This window comes from Dermacentor silvarum, unplaced genomic scaffold (assembly GCF_013339745.2).
Source record: "Dermacentor silvarum isolate Dsil-2018 unplaced genomic scaffold, BIME_Dsil_1.4 Seq641, whole genome shotgun sequence".
Lineage (NCBI taxonomy): Eukaryota > Metazoa > Arthropoda > Arachnida > Ixodida > Ixodidae > Dermacentor > Dermacentor silvarum.
This window is the reverse complement of record NW_023606561.1, coordinates 89,655-107,576: the sequence shown is the minus strand read 5'-3', so window position 1 is coordinate 107,576 and position 17,922 is coordinate 89,655. Positions and strand designations below refer to the sequence as shown.

Genomic DNA, 17,922 nt, shown 5'->3' with positions numbered 1-17,922 from the left:
GGAGCGCATCTTATATGAACCAGAGTAGGTCAACAGCTGCACCGAAGCCTGTCAAAACAAAACTGTAAGGTGGGGCACCCATTCCGTCACTTTAATGGACCAAGAGTTCTCCATTATGTGATCTGCCCAATTCCACTTCTTTATCTCAGCTAGAATATCATCTACTTGTTTATGTTCTGTAGTCTGTACTGCTACTTGTCATTTTGTGTTGCCGTGCTAGCTGCATGGTCTTTAGCTTACTGTCAAGTTCATATGTTATTCTCCATGTTTCAGCCATTTGGGTTAGTACAGGAAGAATACTGGCATGAAAAAGCAGTTGAGGGCAGAAAATGATCACAAAATTTACAAACATTTGAAAGACTTGCGTAGTGCATAACAAGGTTTATCGGACCCGCCGTGGTGGCTTAGCGGCTATGGTGTTGCGCTGCTAACCACGAGGTTGCGGGATCAAATCCTGGCCACGGTGGCCACATATCAATGAGGGCGAAATGCAATTAACGCCCATGTCCCGTGCATTGGAGGCATGTTAAAGAACCCCAGGTGGTCAAAATTAATCCAGGGTCCCCCACTATGGGGTGCCTCATAATCAAATCATGGTTTTGGCATGTAAAATCCCAGAATTTTTTTTTTAACAAGGTATCAGACATCTTAGGAGACTCTAGGAAGAACCTTCATCCTGAAGTAAACTTAGGTTGGCTGCATGACAATGAAGCTGGTGGCCCCATGTGGTGGCAAGTAACAAGTACTTCATGCCAGTACTATGACCTCTATGTTTGCACAGCACAGCATGGGCCCTTTGTTCTGCTGCTTGACCTTGGTGATTATGCATGAACCAAAGATCAGCAAGATGATGGACATAGTATCACAAGCATCCCTCCACAGCCACCAATGCAATGACAGTTACAAAAAGGCAGAGACTTACCCGCGTATTCTAAAACATTTCTCCAGTCAGCCCTCCACCTCGACTCGAGAAAGTAGATGGCAGTGCGGCCCTTCAACAGAAGGGGTCGCTGCTCTTCATTGATAATCCAAGACAATTTTTGAGAACATAGCGCTTCTTTCAGTCAAGGGGCAGTGCTGTGCTCAACCCAGTTGAGTGGAGGAAAAGCTTCGAGTGAAGGATCGTTTGAGAATACCAGGCTTAATCCCATATTCTGGATTGTTCCTCCACTAGACACAGCTTGTCAATTCAAGAAGGTGGATGGCAGCGCCGCCCTTCTACTGAAATGATCACTGTGGTTCAGTGATGCTCTACATCAAGTTCTGAGCGAACATTTTGTAATCAGGTGATCTCGGCGTCTACTTGAATGAAAGTATGTTTCTTAAGCAACTCCTCAAAAAGTTTTGACTTTCATTGGGGAGAGATCCATGGGGTTGGGGCCAACTTCACCAAGAAAATCCTTGATTGCAAAGACTACGGAGTCAAAGCCTGGATATCGAGACCAGTAATAAACATTTATTTTCTCTTTGTTCCGTTATAGTAATCAAAGAAGTGCTATTAGCAGAACTTTTTGTTGGGCTAGTTGGTGCATGTTACTGAAGTATTAAAGCGCCAAACAGACGACACAAGAAGAGACACGGACGAGCGCTTACTAACAACTGATGTTTTATTGAAAGAAACACAATATATACGCAAATCTGGCAGCGTAACTCGCACGTTGTCCAAAATCACATGGTAACCAGGCAAAAGGCAATAAAAAGATTGTAAACGATGATGAAAGCGCTCGTCCGTGTCTCTTCTTGTGTCGTCTGTTTGGCGCTTGAATACTTCAGTGATTGCTATTAAACTGCAGTGTCTTTTCAGAAGAGAGGCAGCGCTGTGCTCCACTTGGTGAAGTCATGAAAGATCTGTGATATGAGGCTAATTTCTGAATTGGGGAATATACACCTTTGTTATCCTGAGTAATTTACTGTGTAAAGCAGCATGATGACAATAACATAACTATGACTGCAGTAACAATCTAGTATACAGCACACAATCTAGTGTCATTAATATTAAGAAAGTGCTTGCACTTTTTTTTTTTTTTAGAAACAATCAGAATTATTGCACTACTCTGTTTTCTGCACAAAATAATTCATATTAACCATGTCTTCCTTACCCCTCTCTCGTCCACATCAAGACGTCTGCATAATTACCATAGTTTTCAATGCCTCTTTGGTAAAACAAGTGCGTTTAATTCATCCGCCCTGCCACAGGCTATTGCATATTGGAATGATTTTCCCAACAGCATTGCAAACATTGTTGATCCTGTGACTAAGAAATGCAGTAAGCAGTCTCTTTACCTAATGTTCATGTGTTGTTGAGTGGTCTTCTACATAAGAATAAGTATACTTATTCTTATGTAGAAGACCACTGATACATTTGTTTCATGTGTGACACGTACTGCTATTTTGTAAGAATTGCATGAACATTTGCACAGTTGATTTTCTGCAACCCAACGATGCATAAGCAACAATGGCGACTTCTACTACTAATGTATAACATTTCATTTCATACTGCTAAATTTTGCGTAGTGAAGTAACTTCCGCTCCTGTTCAATATGTTTAACCTTTTCTGACCCCCCTCACGCAATACTCCACCTTGGAAAGCCTGTGAGGACCTTGAATAAAAAATAAATTAATAAACCACGACGGCATGACTACAACCACATTGGGGCCTATGACAGATCAATGACAGCGATGACATGACAGCAGCTGCAGCCTGTCAATAGTGACGATGGCATGATGACAGCAATGACATTGTTGATGACGTATTGTTGACCGAGATCCAAGACGGTCAACAGTTGTCTTTGTGATAGGACCATCGAAAATGACTGCTGTGCTGAAAACTGCAATGTGAACAATTTCACTTCACTTGGCCATGAATTTATTCTGTCTTTAGGAATTATGACTAGGCTAATCACTCGAGGCACTTGAAATTTCGCAAATGTCATCTTCAGTTCAACTTTTTCTATGCCAAACCTTATCTTCGTATCTCCCTCAGCCTGCACATGAGAATGAAAATTTAGAGCATGCAGTTAGAGCATTACACTGCAGCGTGCCATTATGGACAATCAAACTCGGTTACCTTGGATATCGCTGCTTTGTGCATTAATATGAGACGATAGTTGCTAATATGTGCAGGGTAGAACATTTGATTGCCAATAACTCCACTCGTACAACACGCATTGAAAGACATGTTGAAGATTATTTGCGAGGTGATGCCCTTTATTACAAGACAGATTTTCGGCACTTTTCTTAAGTGCTGCAACTTGCAGGCCTTTTAATGCAACTTCCCTTTCACCATGCCCTAAATGTTAGAAGAAAGATCTTGTCTTAAATTTATTTCTATAGTGAGGTACCTTCAACACTTAATGAGTGTATGTTGTGTGAATAAGCAACAGCGTCGTTTTCAAAGGTGTACATTTTTTTGGCATGGTGCCATGACAATGGGGCTGTACATAACCCCTTTGCTTCTGCCTGTGCAGCGCTCCCCTGCACCTGGTGTTCTGAGGCGCATTTTTTTGCTCCATTCAGCATGTTCTATGCTGTAAGAAAATTACTCTAAATTCTGCTACAGACATCACATTTAGAACATGTCTACTTTATTTTGTTTACAAGAGACTTCCGCATCAGATGCAGGAAAGAAAAATATACAGGGAGTTTCATTTTAGCTGCACCAAATTTTGAAAAATTGCCTGTGGCAGATAGCACAATTATAATCCTTGATCTAAACTACTCAATGAGGCGGCCATTACTTCCACGAGAAATCAAAACGCCTAATTGAATAATTAACATGATTATGCTAATTAACTTTTTAATTAATTATTTTACAGCACATCTTTCAATCTACGAATTATAGCCGCTGAGTTCGCAAGGTGCATCTACTTGGACCGAATTCTCAGGACTGAACCAGTTTCGATTTATTAATTTTCAAAGTGTACGACGAAATGCATGGGCGTTCCTGTTAACTTTTTGAGGAAAATGGTGGTTTATGCATTGAAGCACAAAGTTAACTGGAACGCCCATGCATTTCGTCGGATACATTGAAAATGAATAGTACCCCGAAACTGGTTCAGCCCTGAGAATTCGTTCCAAGTGGATATGCCTTGCAAACTCAGTGGCTATAATTAGTAGATTAAAAGGTGTGCCATAAAACAATTAATTAACAAGTTCATTATGTAATTATGTTAATTATTCAATTAGGCATTTTGATTTATTGTGGAAGTAATTGCGCAATCTGTCACAGGCAATTAAAAAAAATTCGGTGCAGCTAAAATGAAAAACCCTGTATATAGAGAGCATAAGAGAGTTCAAAACATGTAGGAACGGTGGAATAAGGCTTTGCGTTTTCCCACTCAGAACACCTCTTGGACTTTTTTTTTACTTGGCCCTTGAAAGATAAGCACAGCCTCAAAGCTTCTCCTACACAGTGTTTGGAGGCATGTGCTAAAAAAAAATTTTTAAATGAGCCCACACTCGGAAGTCTGTACACTTTGTTCAAGCTTGTTTGTCTGGTTGCAACAGCTACGACAACAGAGGGAAGTATGGTGAACGGGAAGCTTTCCGTTGTTTTACTAGCAACTTCTGCTTAAACTGTGGACAAGTATAAGTATGCCCATCTAGTGTACGAAACTCAAAACAACTAGAAAATAGCCTGCAGTATGCTGCCATCTTTGAAAATCTCGTAAAAACGCCTGCTCTAAAGGCGGCCTCTTCTGGCCTGGCCGGCCTAGCGCCGCCCACGGGACTGAATGGGTTAAAGAAGTGTGCGTACTGCACAATACTTGTCAGACATCAGAGCTCCACTTGTATTTATTTAGTATGTGTAGGAAATATTTAATGTCAACTCTTTGCAGTACCAGTGCAGTGATCTATGCTTCAGTGCAGCCATCAATTGTAGTTTTCAAATGGAGGGTATACCATGTTGTATTCCGGGTCTGCTCTGTAATATGCAACAATTGTACATTCTCTTGCAGCATTGACATTATATTTGTAAATAAAATTAAAAGCTCCTCAATATTGTGCATTCTATCATATTCTGTACAACTTTGTACAGAAATGAAGGTACAATACCACATTCTATCTGCTGCTCTCAGCGTGAAAAATAGTGTTAGCTCTGGAGGTAAATCTTAAAACGCTAGCAAGCAAAGGCAACTTAAGGATTTCTAGTCTAAATGTATTGGTGCCTTAGTTTGCAGACCTAGTCTGAATTGTACTTAATGCACATAAGCAAGCTGCAGCACAGCGTTGTAGCTATTCTATACTGTCCTTTCTGTATTGTTCATTATCAGGAGGCATTATTGAGGACACAGATAGTGCTTATTCATTCATAGCTGGCAGCCGAATAGTACTGCTACATAAATAAAAAAAAGTGCTGTGTGCGTAACACATGCCACTTACAGATCCTCTCTTCTTTTTACTAGGTCATATCACAGTTGCAAAGCTAGAGCGACTTCTAGGCTCCATCCAATCGGCATATCAAGTTCAAGCATTTAAGTAAGTTTATATATTTACTTAGGTATTCTTCATTTCCCATAAAATATGGTTTCATACCATGCAGAGGAATCCTGCTAAGGCGTGACATGTAGCTTTGTGCTAAGTGTTTCATTTTGAAGTCACAGTGTAAATATAATTGCCAGAGAACTTGCATTATCAACATACCTAGTTAAACTAACTGATGAGAGGTGTGGTTAAAGGACCTTCCGTTGGTTTAACTTGGAGTTAAAGGACCTTACATTTGTGGAGATGCCTACAGGTCTGTCAAAAATGACCCATCTCAAAAGACTAATGCTTGTTCTGGCGTAATAGTTCAGCGGAAATCCGCTAGGTGGAGATAAGTAATTCTATACTAGCAAGGAGTGTGCTTTCATGGTTGCTCACATTGTATTTGATGTAAATGAGTTTTTCTTCAGATATGCAGGTGTGCCCCTGAACAGCCAGGCAGCATTTGAAATGGCAGCTAAAGGCACGGTGCGACCTGCTGATGAGTCTCCTACTCTTGTATACAACATTCGCTGTGTGGAACTGGATCTGCCTTACTTCACACTTGGTACGAGAGGGCTTGCATGCGGCTAAAGGAAAATTTATTAAGCTTGACCCCAACCTTTTTCTCACAACTTGAGTACCTAGTTTGTCTTGCAGAATTTCTGCCATCTCCGAAAACAGGTCAAAGCTAAACATCATTAAAGCAATGTGTGGAACAATTTTCATTTTAAATGTCTTACTTTAAATTTTATTTTGGATTTTCATAGAATTTATTTTCATATATTTATTTCGAAGGATAGAAATGTTTTTGAGCGGGATTAGGGGCTTATGTGCAGTAAAGTAACATTTTATTTCATACTACTAAATTTTATGTAAAGAGTTGACTTCCACTTCTTTTCAATATGTTTAAACTTTCCAAACCCCCCTCACGCAATACTCCACCTCAGAGCCTGTAAGGACCTAATACTTGTGATGAGTGTCATTTAGAAAACCTCCCTGTACGTCTCTGCAAATGTTTAATTTATTCTGAAGGTAGAAATGGTGTATTTCAGCACGCACCTTGTTGGCAGGTTGGTGCTACATGCACTGTTAACACTAGCCAGATTGGAAGCAGGCCAAAGCAATTGTTCTAGTGCCTCAAGTTTTAGGATGAGACGGCTGTCATTTATTGGAAATTAACACCATAGCTTGGAGACATATTTCGTTGCACAGAAATATTTTGTTTACATTGTTAGATAACAGATATTGCAGTGAATATCAGCCCTTGTAAGAATATGTCTTGCACCTGCTTGACTATGAATCTTGCAATCATATGGTGGCATATATTGTGTCATTCCCCAAGTAAATTTGAGTGCTGAACACCAAATTATTATCCTGTGAATACGTGTGTTTGCTTTCTTACACAAGCCTGGTGAGTACAGCCAATCGCCTAGTATCCTTTTGTATTTATTTCCCAACAATCAGTGTCCAGATAAGTCAGAAACCAGTTTAATAAGCATGAAACTATAGCATACAAAATATTTTTTTCAGGGACTTTCACATTTGCTCTTAGTATTCTCTGCATAGCAGAAATTAATGATGTAGTTTGAGTTGTCATAGTAAAGTAGCAATCGTTTTTCTCTCTTCTTTTACTTACAGAAGTGAGCTGCATCCATGAAACTGAGAACTATCTTCTGCAGCTGGTGCATGAAATTGGGCTGCACCTTCATTCGTGTGCCATCTGCCATCGTGTACGACTCGTACGCTACGGTTTGTTTAACACCGATTTGGCCTTGCTGCGAAAGCATTGGACTTTAGAAAATATCTTGAGAAATATTCAAGACTGCCAGCCGCTTGTGGCTCAAGAGCTGCTTGAGCCTCACTCGCCACATTTTATTGACTTTAATGAAGCCAAACAGATTCCTAGGCCAGGAAAATAATAGTGAGCCCGTGCCGTCACTGAACTGCCAGCTTATTCTAGCTGTGTGTGTCTTTTTTTTTTTTTTTTCAATAAAATGCCATATATTTATTTGTGCTATGGATGCATGAAGGTTTTCACTTGTACTAATTTTTCTGCAAAAATCGCTTTTAAATAATGCAACATTTATGCACCCGGTACAGTAGAACCTTGTTGGTATGTTCCTTTCACGTTTTCCTAGCTCTGAAGCACTGGTTCCATCTAGATCTCAACACAGCTCACAGTCGAAAGCCAAGAGCAGGTGGACAAAGGCACACGGGGTTGCGTTAAGGCCAAACTACACGTACGCTTGCCGGTGCACAAAAACTCACGCTCGCGCGCCTACACATGCGCAGATGGCGCGGGACAGATTGTACGCGTCGAAGCACAGCGTGAACATGGATATATATATTCTCAAGACAAATATCGGCGCTCTAGCTGGCTTATAAAAATACAAAACAATGTCTACCAAGGTGAAAATTGTGAGCCAGGTGGGCGCGTACGCACACGTCTTGTAGGTTCAAATTGGCATTCTTCACGAGGCGTGCCAAACGCAAGGCATGCAGGCGGAAGCATACGTGTAATTTGGCCTTTACACTCACGTTCGTAAACGCTGTCTCATGATGTTTGATAGCTTGCGCGTAAACTGAAAAAGAACTGCGAGTGCTCCAAAAGAGGTTGTTATTATCGAAGATTCAAGCCAAGCGCCACATGGAAATTGCAAGCTTAAGTGTGATTCATGGCTACGATTGATTGCTCCAAGAAAATGTTTAACGTTCAATCTAATTGCAACACAGTGAACCGAGTGGGTTTTGAATAGTTTGTTGGCTTCCTATTCAATTTTAGTTAAGGTTTTGTGGGAGAGTAGCTTTTTGTCTCATCATGAATGCTGCTGCAAGCGCTATAGGATGTTACGTTTAACCAGATCATACATTCTATTTCAGTGGTCTTCTGAAAAACATAGGAACAGGGTTTTACTGTATTATCTACAGCTGTAAAGTCACATCACTGAATATAAAAGCCACTTTTGTTATAATAATAACAATGACCCATGATAATCTGGTTCTCCTCATTCGCACTGACTTTTATGCAGTACTGGCACAAGATAAATGATGGGACTCCAGCATCAATGTGCTGCCAAACAAACGGAGTTTGTTGTGCTTGGTTTCCAGCCAGCCTGGGCCAAGTGACTAAGTTTTTTTTTACAGCAGAGCACATTTAAAAATGGTTGACTGCTGACACAGTGCCACTCAGACAGCACAATTCTGCTTTTACAGCTATAGCTGGTAAAGGCTACCCAGCTGCATTTGTGGTCGTGCTGCAGATTGTCATAGTAGCTCCCCAGCAATGATCATCATCATGCTGTCATACCAAAGATGAAAATATTGCAAGTGTCTCAAGAAAAACAAAAACAACGCTACGACCTCCGTCACCGTGATGTGCATTTTGCGCCCGGCACCCTCGTGTTGCTTTGGTCACCATCGCGTAAAGTTGGCCTTTGTGAAAAACTGCTCTCCTGTTACACAGGCCCATATCACGTACTCCGCCAAGTGACCGATGTCACCTACGAAATCGTTCTCGCCACGCCCACTACGTCCTCCGCTGTGACCACCAGTGATATTGTCCACGTCGCCCGACTCAAACCCTACAACTCTCCAAGCGCATTAGATATTTAACAGCACCGTGACGGCGCTTTTGCCGCCGGGGGGGGACAGTATTACGATATCATCGAAAGACGTTCAAGGGACGAGCCGCCGCGAGAAAGACGATGAAGTGTGTCTGTGCTCTTGGTGCGAGCGAGTGTGGGCCTGGCTGTCTGGCTCCAGTGTAAATAGCCTGTAAATAGCCTCTTTCGTCTGTGTCCTTCCACACGTAACAATATTCAAAAAGGAACCTTGTGTCGCTGCCAACTGGGGACCTCCAGTTGCAAAAATTGAAGGTCCAACAAACTGCAATACAGAGACACTGACCAAGTTTAAGTTACAAAACTAACATTTCCTTATAAGGCATTGATTGTGGCACACACTACTCTGCATGCAACATTATTAGTAAAGAGCGCTGAATTGAAACAAGTTATAGACCTTTTCATCAGGTGAGGAGGAAAGGGTGCACAGCGAGCCTTTCCTCCTCTTTGGCGCTGAGCCGTGCTCCCTCAAGGGCTGCAGAAGATAGCGCCAACCTTTCCCTTTCCCTCAAGAACCACTTATCATCTCTGGCTTGTCCAAGCCGGCGCGACGTGGCTTGATTGTGTTGTCATCACGTGCTGCAGAACGATTTGGAGATGTTTTAGCTTGTTCTCAGTGAAATTTACGTGATGTCAGTTCATACAAGGTCGTTGAAGAACCACTGTGTAGCCTTTCTGTGCAGCAGTAACTACAGCATGCAGAAATTTCTCTTGGCTGCGCAAGCATGTGATGCGCATCATCACTTGCACTGTGTGTGTTGTGAATTATTTGGCTGTATCGGTGTTTATTCAATGAAGAGCAGTGGCGCCTCTGAATTTCCAGCATGAATTGGAAAATTTCTCACTATCTGATCGCTTGGCATAAGAATGCTCGTGTACGGCCCACCTAATGCAACCCCAAAACATCTAAGCGCCAATCGTTATAAAATATTTGCAAAGTTTTGCATCCATCCATCCATCAGTCACTGGCATCATTCTCATGCATTTTAAGTCTAGCAGACCTCAAATAACTATGCTATGTCTTCGTTAGCCTTCTGTATGATGCCGATGGCATTGCGATTGGTAAACCAGCATAATACAACGGCTACTTGTGAGGACATAATTTCTGTAAGATGGGTGAGTGTGCCGTAGACGAACGGACAAACAATATCAGGAAAAAAAAAACTTTCATTCTCTTCTTTCCTTTAAAAAAAAAACTGGCTAACGTCGCAATAAGACGTCATATGGTCATGCTGCATGCATGGACTATGCACTATAACACAGGAACAGATCTATAACCCAGCATCTACCACTGGTTTGGACGCTCACGCAGCTCGTCAAGTGTGATTCACACTACTATGGCATGCTGTCATTAGTAACCAAATCTATTTTATTCGTGGGTGGAAACCTCATCCGACGAACAAGGTAGTCACACAATGTATCTACAGATAACAATTTTAACTCTTGTCAAAGTAAACAGCACAACTTATTCTGCAGCAGAACGGTACCCAGGCTGTTAGGAGCAGAGAGAATGCTGCAGTAAGGTCACATTTGTGAAAGGAGCTTTCAAAAATACGTAACTGATCTCCAAGGCCGATTGTAGGCTCAAACGCACACATCACGCTGGATGCTTCGTCCACCTCAATGCCAGCAGAAACTCTGGCCATACCAACTTCAATCACTTTAGTACGTCTCACAGAGCCATCTGCCACGTTTCTACTAAATACTACTGGACAGTGCGAGCATGAAAACCACCACCAGAAACTGCTGCCGAGCATATGCCTGGCATATTAACACGGAGCATTCGCCCAAGCCAACTGCCTATATAATATGGTGGCGCCCATGAAAAAAAAAAGGTCCATAGGGTTGTGAAACAATACTGTTTATTATTGTAACTGAGAGTACACAGGCCAAATTATTACAAAAAACTCGGCCCCCATTGCACATTTAAACATAAAATTTCAATTTTTAATCACGCTGATGACACCTCTGTTTTAGATACATTGGCTGATGACTTCGACACTTTTGAAACACTCAGTATATCAAGTAATGTGAATGTTCTCGTGACATATTTTGAAGGTATTGTCATGTATTGAACACTTCATTCCCATAAAAAAAAAACGAAAATCCCTTGGATGAACAGAGATATACTACATATTTCACGTCGTGTTCGCAGGCTTAGACGATCGAAGGACTCCCATAACCCCGTACACATTGCTAGGTTTGCTAAGGCCCCCAAAGGAGGATCTTCGTACAAAAACCAGATCAGCTAAAGACTTCTTTTATAGCATGCAGCTGCTGCTTCGGTTGAAAAGTAATCCACGTAAGTTCTGGGGTACCATTTTTCCTTGTGACAGCTCTTGTACATCTTTATGTGTGAACAACGAAACGACTAGTGATTCATTAGTAATCTCCAACGCCTTCAACGCATATTTTAAGTCCTTTCTTACTTGCGATAATCATATTGTTCCTCTTTTTTAAACGTTCATCTAACTTGCCCCATTAATGATCTCTTAGTTAGCACAGAAGGTGTCTTAAACCTTATACTAAATCTTGATACAAAGAAAAGTGAAGGGCCTGATGGTATCCCGAATGTGTTTCTCGTTCGGTATGCCTTATCAACTTCACGATACCTTACTCTTATATTCAATAAATAGCTAACTTCCGGCAAAGTACCTTCATCATGGAAGACGGCTAAGGTGCTTCCGTTACACAAGTCAGGTAGTAAGCAGCATCTTTACAACTACTGGGCAATATCTTTAACTCCATATTCATGCAAAATACTAGAGCATATAATATACAAACACATTATGGAATTTCTTGACTCAAATAACATTATCTCTAATGTACGGCATGGATTCAGACGTGGATTTAGCACAATAACAGAACTTGTCGAGTTCACGCATGACATAGCTTCTAACCTGGATAAGGTATTTCAAGTTGACTCTATATTCATAAATTTTTCCAAAGCTTTCGATACCATACTTCACTCAAAACTACTGTCCAAACTAAATGCCATTCTTAACAACCCTCAGTTAGTGAACTGGATAGAAAGTTTTTTGTCCCACCGCCCCCGATTCATAAGCTTTAACTCAATCAATTCCTCGGTGGTGGATGTGTCATCAGGCGTCCCTCAAGGATCAGTCCTCGGTCCTCTTTTCTTACTATATATTAATGATTTACCACATGAGATATCATCTAAAATTCGAATGTATGCAGATGACTGCGTGTTATATGACATCATTTCATCTCCCCTTGATCATGTTCACCTTAATGAATCATTCGTCAGATTTTCAAATTCAATTCAATTATGGGGTTTTACATGCTAAAACCACCAAATGATTATGAGGCACGCCGTAGTGGGGGCCTCAGGAATAATTTCGACCACCTGGGGTTCTTTAACGTGCACCAAATGGCTTGAAGCATGGCAAATGAATATCAACTTCCGTAAGACTGTCATTATGTCCTCTAATAAAGTTTGCCCATTCTTTTTCAGCTATCCTGGTCAAAGCACATTGATTCCATTACGACTAAAGCTCTACAAAAGCTCAGCTGTTTACGTCGTGCGCTGTCTAATTCTCCGCGTGACACTAAATTACTGTTATATAAAACTATTGTCCGCCCTGTACTTGAGTATGGTAGTATTTATTTATTTATTTATTTATTTCAATACCTTCAAGGCCCAGGGGGCGTTACAGAAGGGAGTGGTATGAAAAAAAAAAAAGAAGTCATAATGCAGCAAAATAAAACAAATGGTATCAGCAACGAAAAAACATATGTTTAAGCAAAATACAAGATATTCCAAACAAAGTATTGTTTGGAATCCCTACAAGCAGTATGAAATAGAGTGTTGAGGCCATCCAAAGAAGAGCCATTAGATTTATCTACTGTCGTTATGACCACCAGTTCTCACCGTCGTCAGCCATGTCCTCACTCAACCTAACATCTCTCGCCGAACAGCGACATGTTAATTCTTTAAAGTTTTTTCACGGCATTATTCATTCTTCCTGTCGCCTCTCCAGTAATGAATATATCACCTTTGCTAAATTCTCTTCTAGTAGGAGACATCACGCGCTTAACATTACACCCTTTTTTGCGTGCACTAATACTTTTAAGTATAGCATTTTCCCTTAAACAATTCTTGTCTGTGCTCCCTCAACATTGCGCTTAACTTTCTTTGTTGCCTGTTGTATTTCTTTTTTGTATTTTATTGTATTATCCACTCCTGCTATAGCCTCACCAGGGGCTGCAGTATGTGAAAATAAATGAATGAAAATTCTGCTTCCGGAGTACAATACAGCATTCCTAAACTTAGAATATGGTATTGAATACTCCTTGCCCAAGATTTTATAACTAGCCTTCTGCCTGATCCACTTTTTTCACCTCTCTCTCCATTGCCTCTCACAATGGCGCACCTGTGTAATCGGCCACTCAGTGCAACATGTGATAATAGTATTTAAGAATAGATTTGTTGCAATACGTGACCCCTGCCTTTGTTTCCTTATCTCTCATAACCTGCTACGTGGCCTGACAATTATCTAGTGAATTAAGGATTTCATTGTTTATGCTGCATTTAACATACCAGCTATTAGGAAATTACTGTAACATGAACTGAATCTCACTGAAAACTGATGTTGATGCTGGTTCATGGAGCCCAATAACTCGAAATTAAAATGCATGGTTGTTTTCTGCAATTCTTCAGTACTTGTTAAAGAAGCGGAATCATTACGACATGTTACCATTTTCCTTGTTAACAAACTAACCTTGTCCAAAGATTTTGAAACTTTTAGCTGATACTTCAATATTACCTCACCTTGTTCTACCACAATCCAGAATATAGCATACGAAGCCTTTGTTCAAAGCGAACTTGGGTGAACGAGTAAGAACCGCTTGTTTGAAGGCCTCACCAGGAATTCTGTTATTGCTGGTACCCAAGAGTCTAAAATCATGCATCCCTCATTAAATTATGATAAACATTAGCATTAGTCACACTAAATTTTTTCAGTTGCTTCCATTGCTTCGCGAGCCTAAAGAAGGCAGTAAAAAACAAACCAGGTGCCTGCTGTGATGAGTAAAAAATGCTCCCTGTGCAATAGAAAATTGCCAGCTTTCACATTTGCGAAGTTACTGCTTTCCCACATAGCATGGGCATCACTATGGTTAGTATTGACGCCAACAAACCTTCATAATATTTTTTTTTCTTGATCTGACTTACAAAAATTGGGAACTAGGAACCAGGTGCACATTTTGTATAATGTTCTTTTTACTTGCAACCTTATACTAAAAGTTGCAGATTATTGAATGAATGAACTTTTATTTCCCTTTTTAAGAAAGGGGAGGGGCCGGGGGGGAGAGAGGGAGGCCTGTGTGCTCCAGTCTTAGCACCTTGTGCTGCCAGACGTCCGCCTACCAGTCGTGGTAGGCCTCCGCTACCTCCTCAGCCCACCTCAGGACTCGGTCCTGCAGGGTGGGATCGGAGCTGCGCAGGGCAGTCTCCCACAGCTCCTCGCTACTAATTAATGGTTTGAGGTTGCGGGGGGGATATTTGATGGGGCATTTCCACATTATATGGGAGAGATCTGCTGTTTGGACAGGGCAGAAGCGACACTTGGGTGTCGGGTATGTGTCGGGAAAGAATAAGTTCAAAGTGCGTGGGGTAAGGAAAGTGCGAGTTTGTAGTTGGCGCCACAATATTTCTCTCTGGCGCGTGCTCGACACAGAGAGAGGTGGATACGTTAGGCGTTGGTGTTTGTAATGTGTGCAAATTTCATGGAATGTGATGAGTGCGTCTTTATTGGTCTGTTGTTGGGAGTCATTGGCTTCTGGGGTAAGGCCCACATTTCCGTCCACTCGGTCCGTGAATCCTCGAGCAGCGGCATGAGCCATTTCGTTGCCTGGTAGTCCTTGATGTGCTGGAGTCCAGATGAGAGCGATGTAGTTTTTTGGCGGGTGAGCGACTAGTAGAGAGTGTGCGAGGTTTGTAATGTAGCCGCTACTGAAGTTCCGGATAGCAGTCTTCGAGTCACTGATGATGACATCGCAATCAGGTAGCCCCGATGCGAGTGCAATGGCGGCCTCTTCTGCGTCGCCCGCTGAGGTGGTCCTGACTGATGCTGAACGAACAGTCAGATTATTACTTTCATTCGTGTTCCCTGAGGTGCTTCTTTGAAGTTTCACATAAGAGTTGTCAAAAACTGTCTGTGCAATTATTACTGTGTTACAACCACTCAAAACACCAGTGATCAGCCTATAATTTTATGTATCACGGTATATTTGCGACTACTACATCTTGAAATAAAATGTTAAAACATAAAAGCACCGAAAATGAACACATTTCTAGCGGTAAGGAAGGAGAGTTATTTTTGAGGTAAGAGGTTACTTTCTAGACAAGAAAATGAATGCCAAACCTATGTTTTTTTTTAATTCTGTCAGAACCCCAGCGCCGGTATTTCTGTGTGATGTCACTGATATCAACATATTTTATCACGATGGAAAGTAGTGCAAAAAAAAATGAGGAAAAAAAGGGGCAAAAGGACAGCGTTACACTCTCAACTCTTTTTTTCGTCATTTTTTTTTCGCGACTTTCAATCATGTCGACACACTAACTAGCCCAGCAAAGCATCTTGCTCAACTATATTTTCTCATATTTGGGCCGTAGTGGTGTAGTAAAAGTTCTCAAAACTTTCCAAGTTCAGTCTCTGGCTGCTTTAGAATATGATGTAGACCATCTTTACCAATAAAGAATTACCTAGGCCAAGCAGTTGCTGTCAAAATACAAGATGTTATGGCTCGCTGGTGCTGGGAACTTCCAAAGCAACATTGCATTTGTCTTTCATTTTTGTCTTTTCTGGCGTATCAACCCTCTTCCCGCAGTAAGAGCAGGTTTTTTTATATTTTAGAAAGGTAACTTAGTAATACAGCTCAACATAATTTTCTCTTTAGCATCCCTTTAATATAGTAACCTCTGTACATTGTAAGTTAACTCAATCCTAACTACAGCAAAGCCAAAGGTTTTGTTTTCATAACCCATTAAATTTAGATAGTCAACAGCATATTTTGCTTTTGTCTTTGCAGCTAAATATGAATTTCTTCTCCACGCTCTGGCCTTTTTAGATTTTCCTGTAACTGATCACAATTGCATTTATTTGTTACCGTTGTTATTCAAGTGATAGTGGTTTTGTGACTGCATTTCCTCAAGATACACTCCACAATAATGCAATAAATAAACCATCCAAGTCACTATATAATGCTGTTATCAACACCATGCCACATACTACCCATACACAGTTGGAAACCTGCTATGTTGCTTCCCAAGATTGTGTGTGCATTTCTGCAGCTTTGTTACCCCTTGCCACCTTTACGAGGCATGTAGAAATGGTAGTGATGCGACAACAATCAGTGCACATCAATACTTAATGGAATACGAAAAGACTGGTCAAGACTATTCAGCTTATTCTACTTGTGATTTTTTAGCACAAGTTGTGAGTGCTGTTTCACAGAAGTGCTAGCATGCACCCCACTGCAGTGTTTTAGTGAAACAGTGGTGAAATGGTATGCTTTAGAATTTCACATACTTCCATTCTGGGAAAAAAAAAAAATACAGATAAACATGATGGAAAAATTTTTTTCTTAAATTGCAATGTATACGATGTATCAAAGATGTCCTCTGCTTCAAGATTTTCTGTATAATTGACATTGTAGGAAAGTGCAGAAAGTGCAAAACCACACACATCACTAAATAAACATGGTCAATGGACAATCTATATGTTTCCCAATATACCATAGCAACATATTCAGCATTTGATAATATACAATTTTACATGTAGGCTACAAAAACACATGCTTAATCTATCAAATACCATTGCCAGAAAATTAAAATCATTGGTGCACTAATAGCAAACAAGAACAAAAACAAATTTTGGGGCAATGTTTATAAGTATACTTATCCTCCAATTCTATTAATTTCTCATTACCTCAACGAGTGGCCAATTCCAGGGAGGGCAGAAGCATGGATTTATGATTCACAAAGGCCAAAATAAACAAAAATTATAAAGAATTACTACAAAGTATGGCTCCCGTTCTTCCTTTGGCTACAAACATTCAACAGCCAGCTAATGCAACGTTCAGCCATTTAATATTTGCTAACCACCATACTCCAACAAAATTGCTCCCCCTCTCTCTGCTAAATGACCACAAACAATGCTCAAGGTTCATCCCAGCAAATTACATTGCACTTACTTAAAAGCTTAGTTCGTTACACGATACACTTTGTACTCAAGGTGATTTTTTTATCTTGTTGATACCTGCCTTTAGTGAAAATTCACTCTTAACACCGTGCATCAACCTCAAGGTTTCGTCTGGAACGGTTTAGCACTAAGATGCTTTCTTCTTGGCCACAATATTGCAACATGTAGGAGCCACAATTGGCAAATATGTTCACTCCTTTTTTTTTTTTTTTAATTTACATAGCACAGGGTGCCAAAATTAGTTTCCTGTGTGGCACTTATTACAAAAAAGCACTATGCAAGGTAATGCTCCACATGTGAAAGCACACTCAAGCATACTTTTCTTGGAAGCAAGCACCATCTCTCAGCTTCCTTAGAAGCCGTTGCCAAAAATAGATTGGCAATGGCAGTGTGTAAACTCACCATTTCAACATGCCGAGACATAGCTGCAACCACTCAGCAGCACCATAAATGCTTCTAGAGTGCTACGTCATGCAGTATAGGGGAAAAATGAAAACCACATAGTATAATAAATAGAGTTGAGGATTTAAATAAAAGTGTGTAGTTCTTGTGTTATATGAAAGCTTGCAATTGTAAACTTATGTAGGGTGGAAAAGTGAAGCTTGAGTTCG

The 17,922-nt window shown here is 40.7% G+C and overlaps 1 protein-coding gene across 1 annotated transcript; it reads left to right on the top strand.

Moving 5' to 3' along the window:
* Positions 1-5,135: 5,135 nt before the first annotated feature.
* Positions 5,136-7,807, top strand: LOC119435348 (pseudouridylate synthase TRUB2, mitochondrial-like). Its single transcript, XM_037702239.2, has 3 exons — positions 5,136-5,478; positions 5,895-6,031; positions 7,105-7,807. The coding sequence occupies exons 1-3, from the start codon at positions 5,372-5,374 to the stop codon at positions 7,383-7,385; spliced, it is 525 nt and encodes a 174-aa protein (XP_037558167.1). The 5' UTR covers positions 5,136-5,371; the 3' UTR covers positions 7,386-7,807.
* The last annotated feature ends 10,115 nt before the right edge of the window (positions 7,808-17,922 follow it).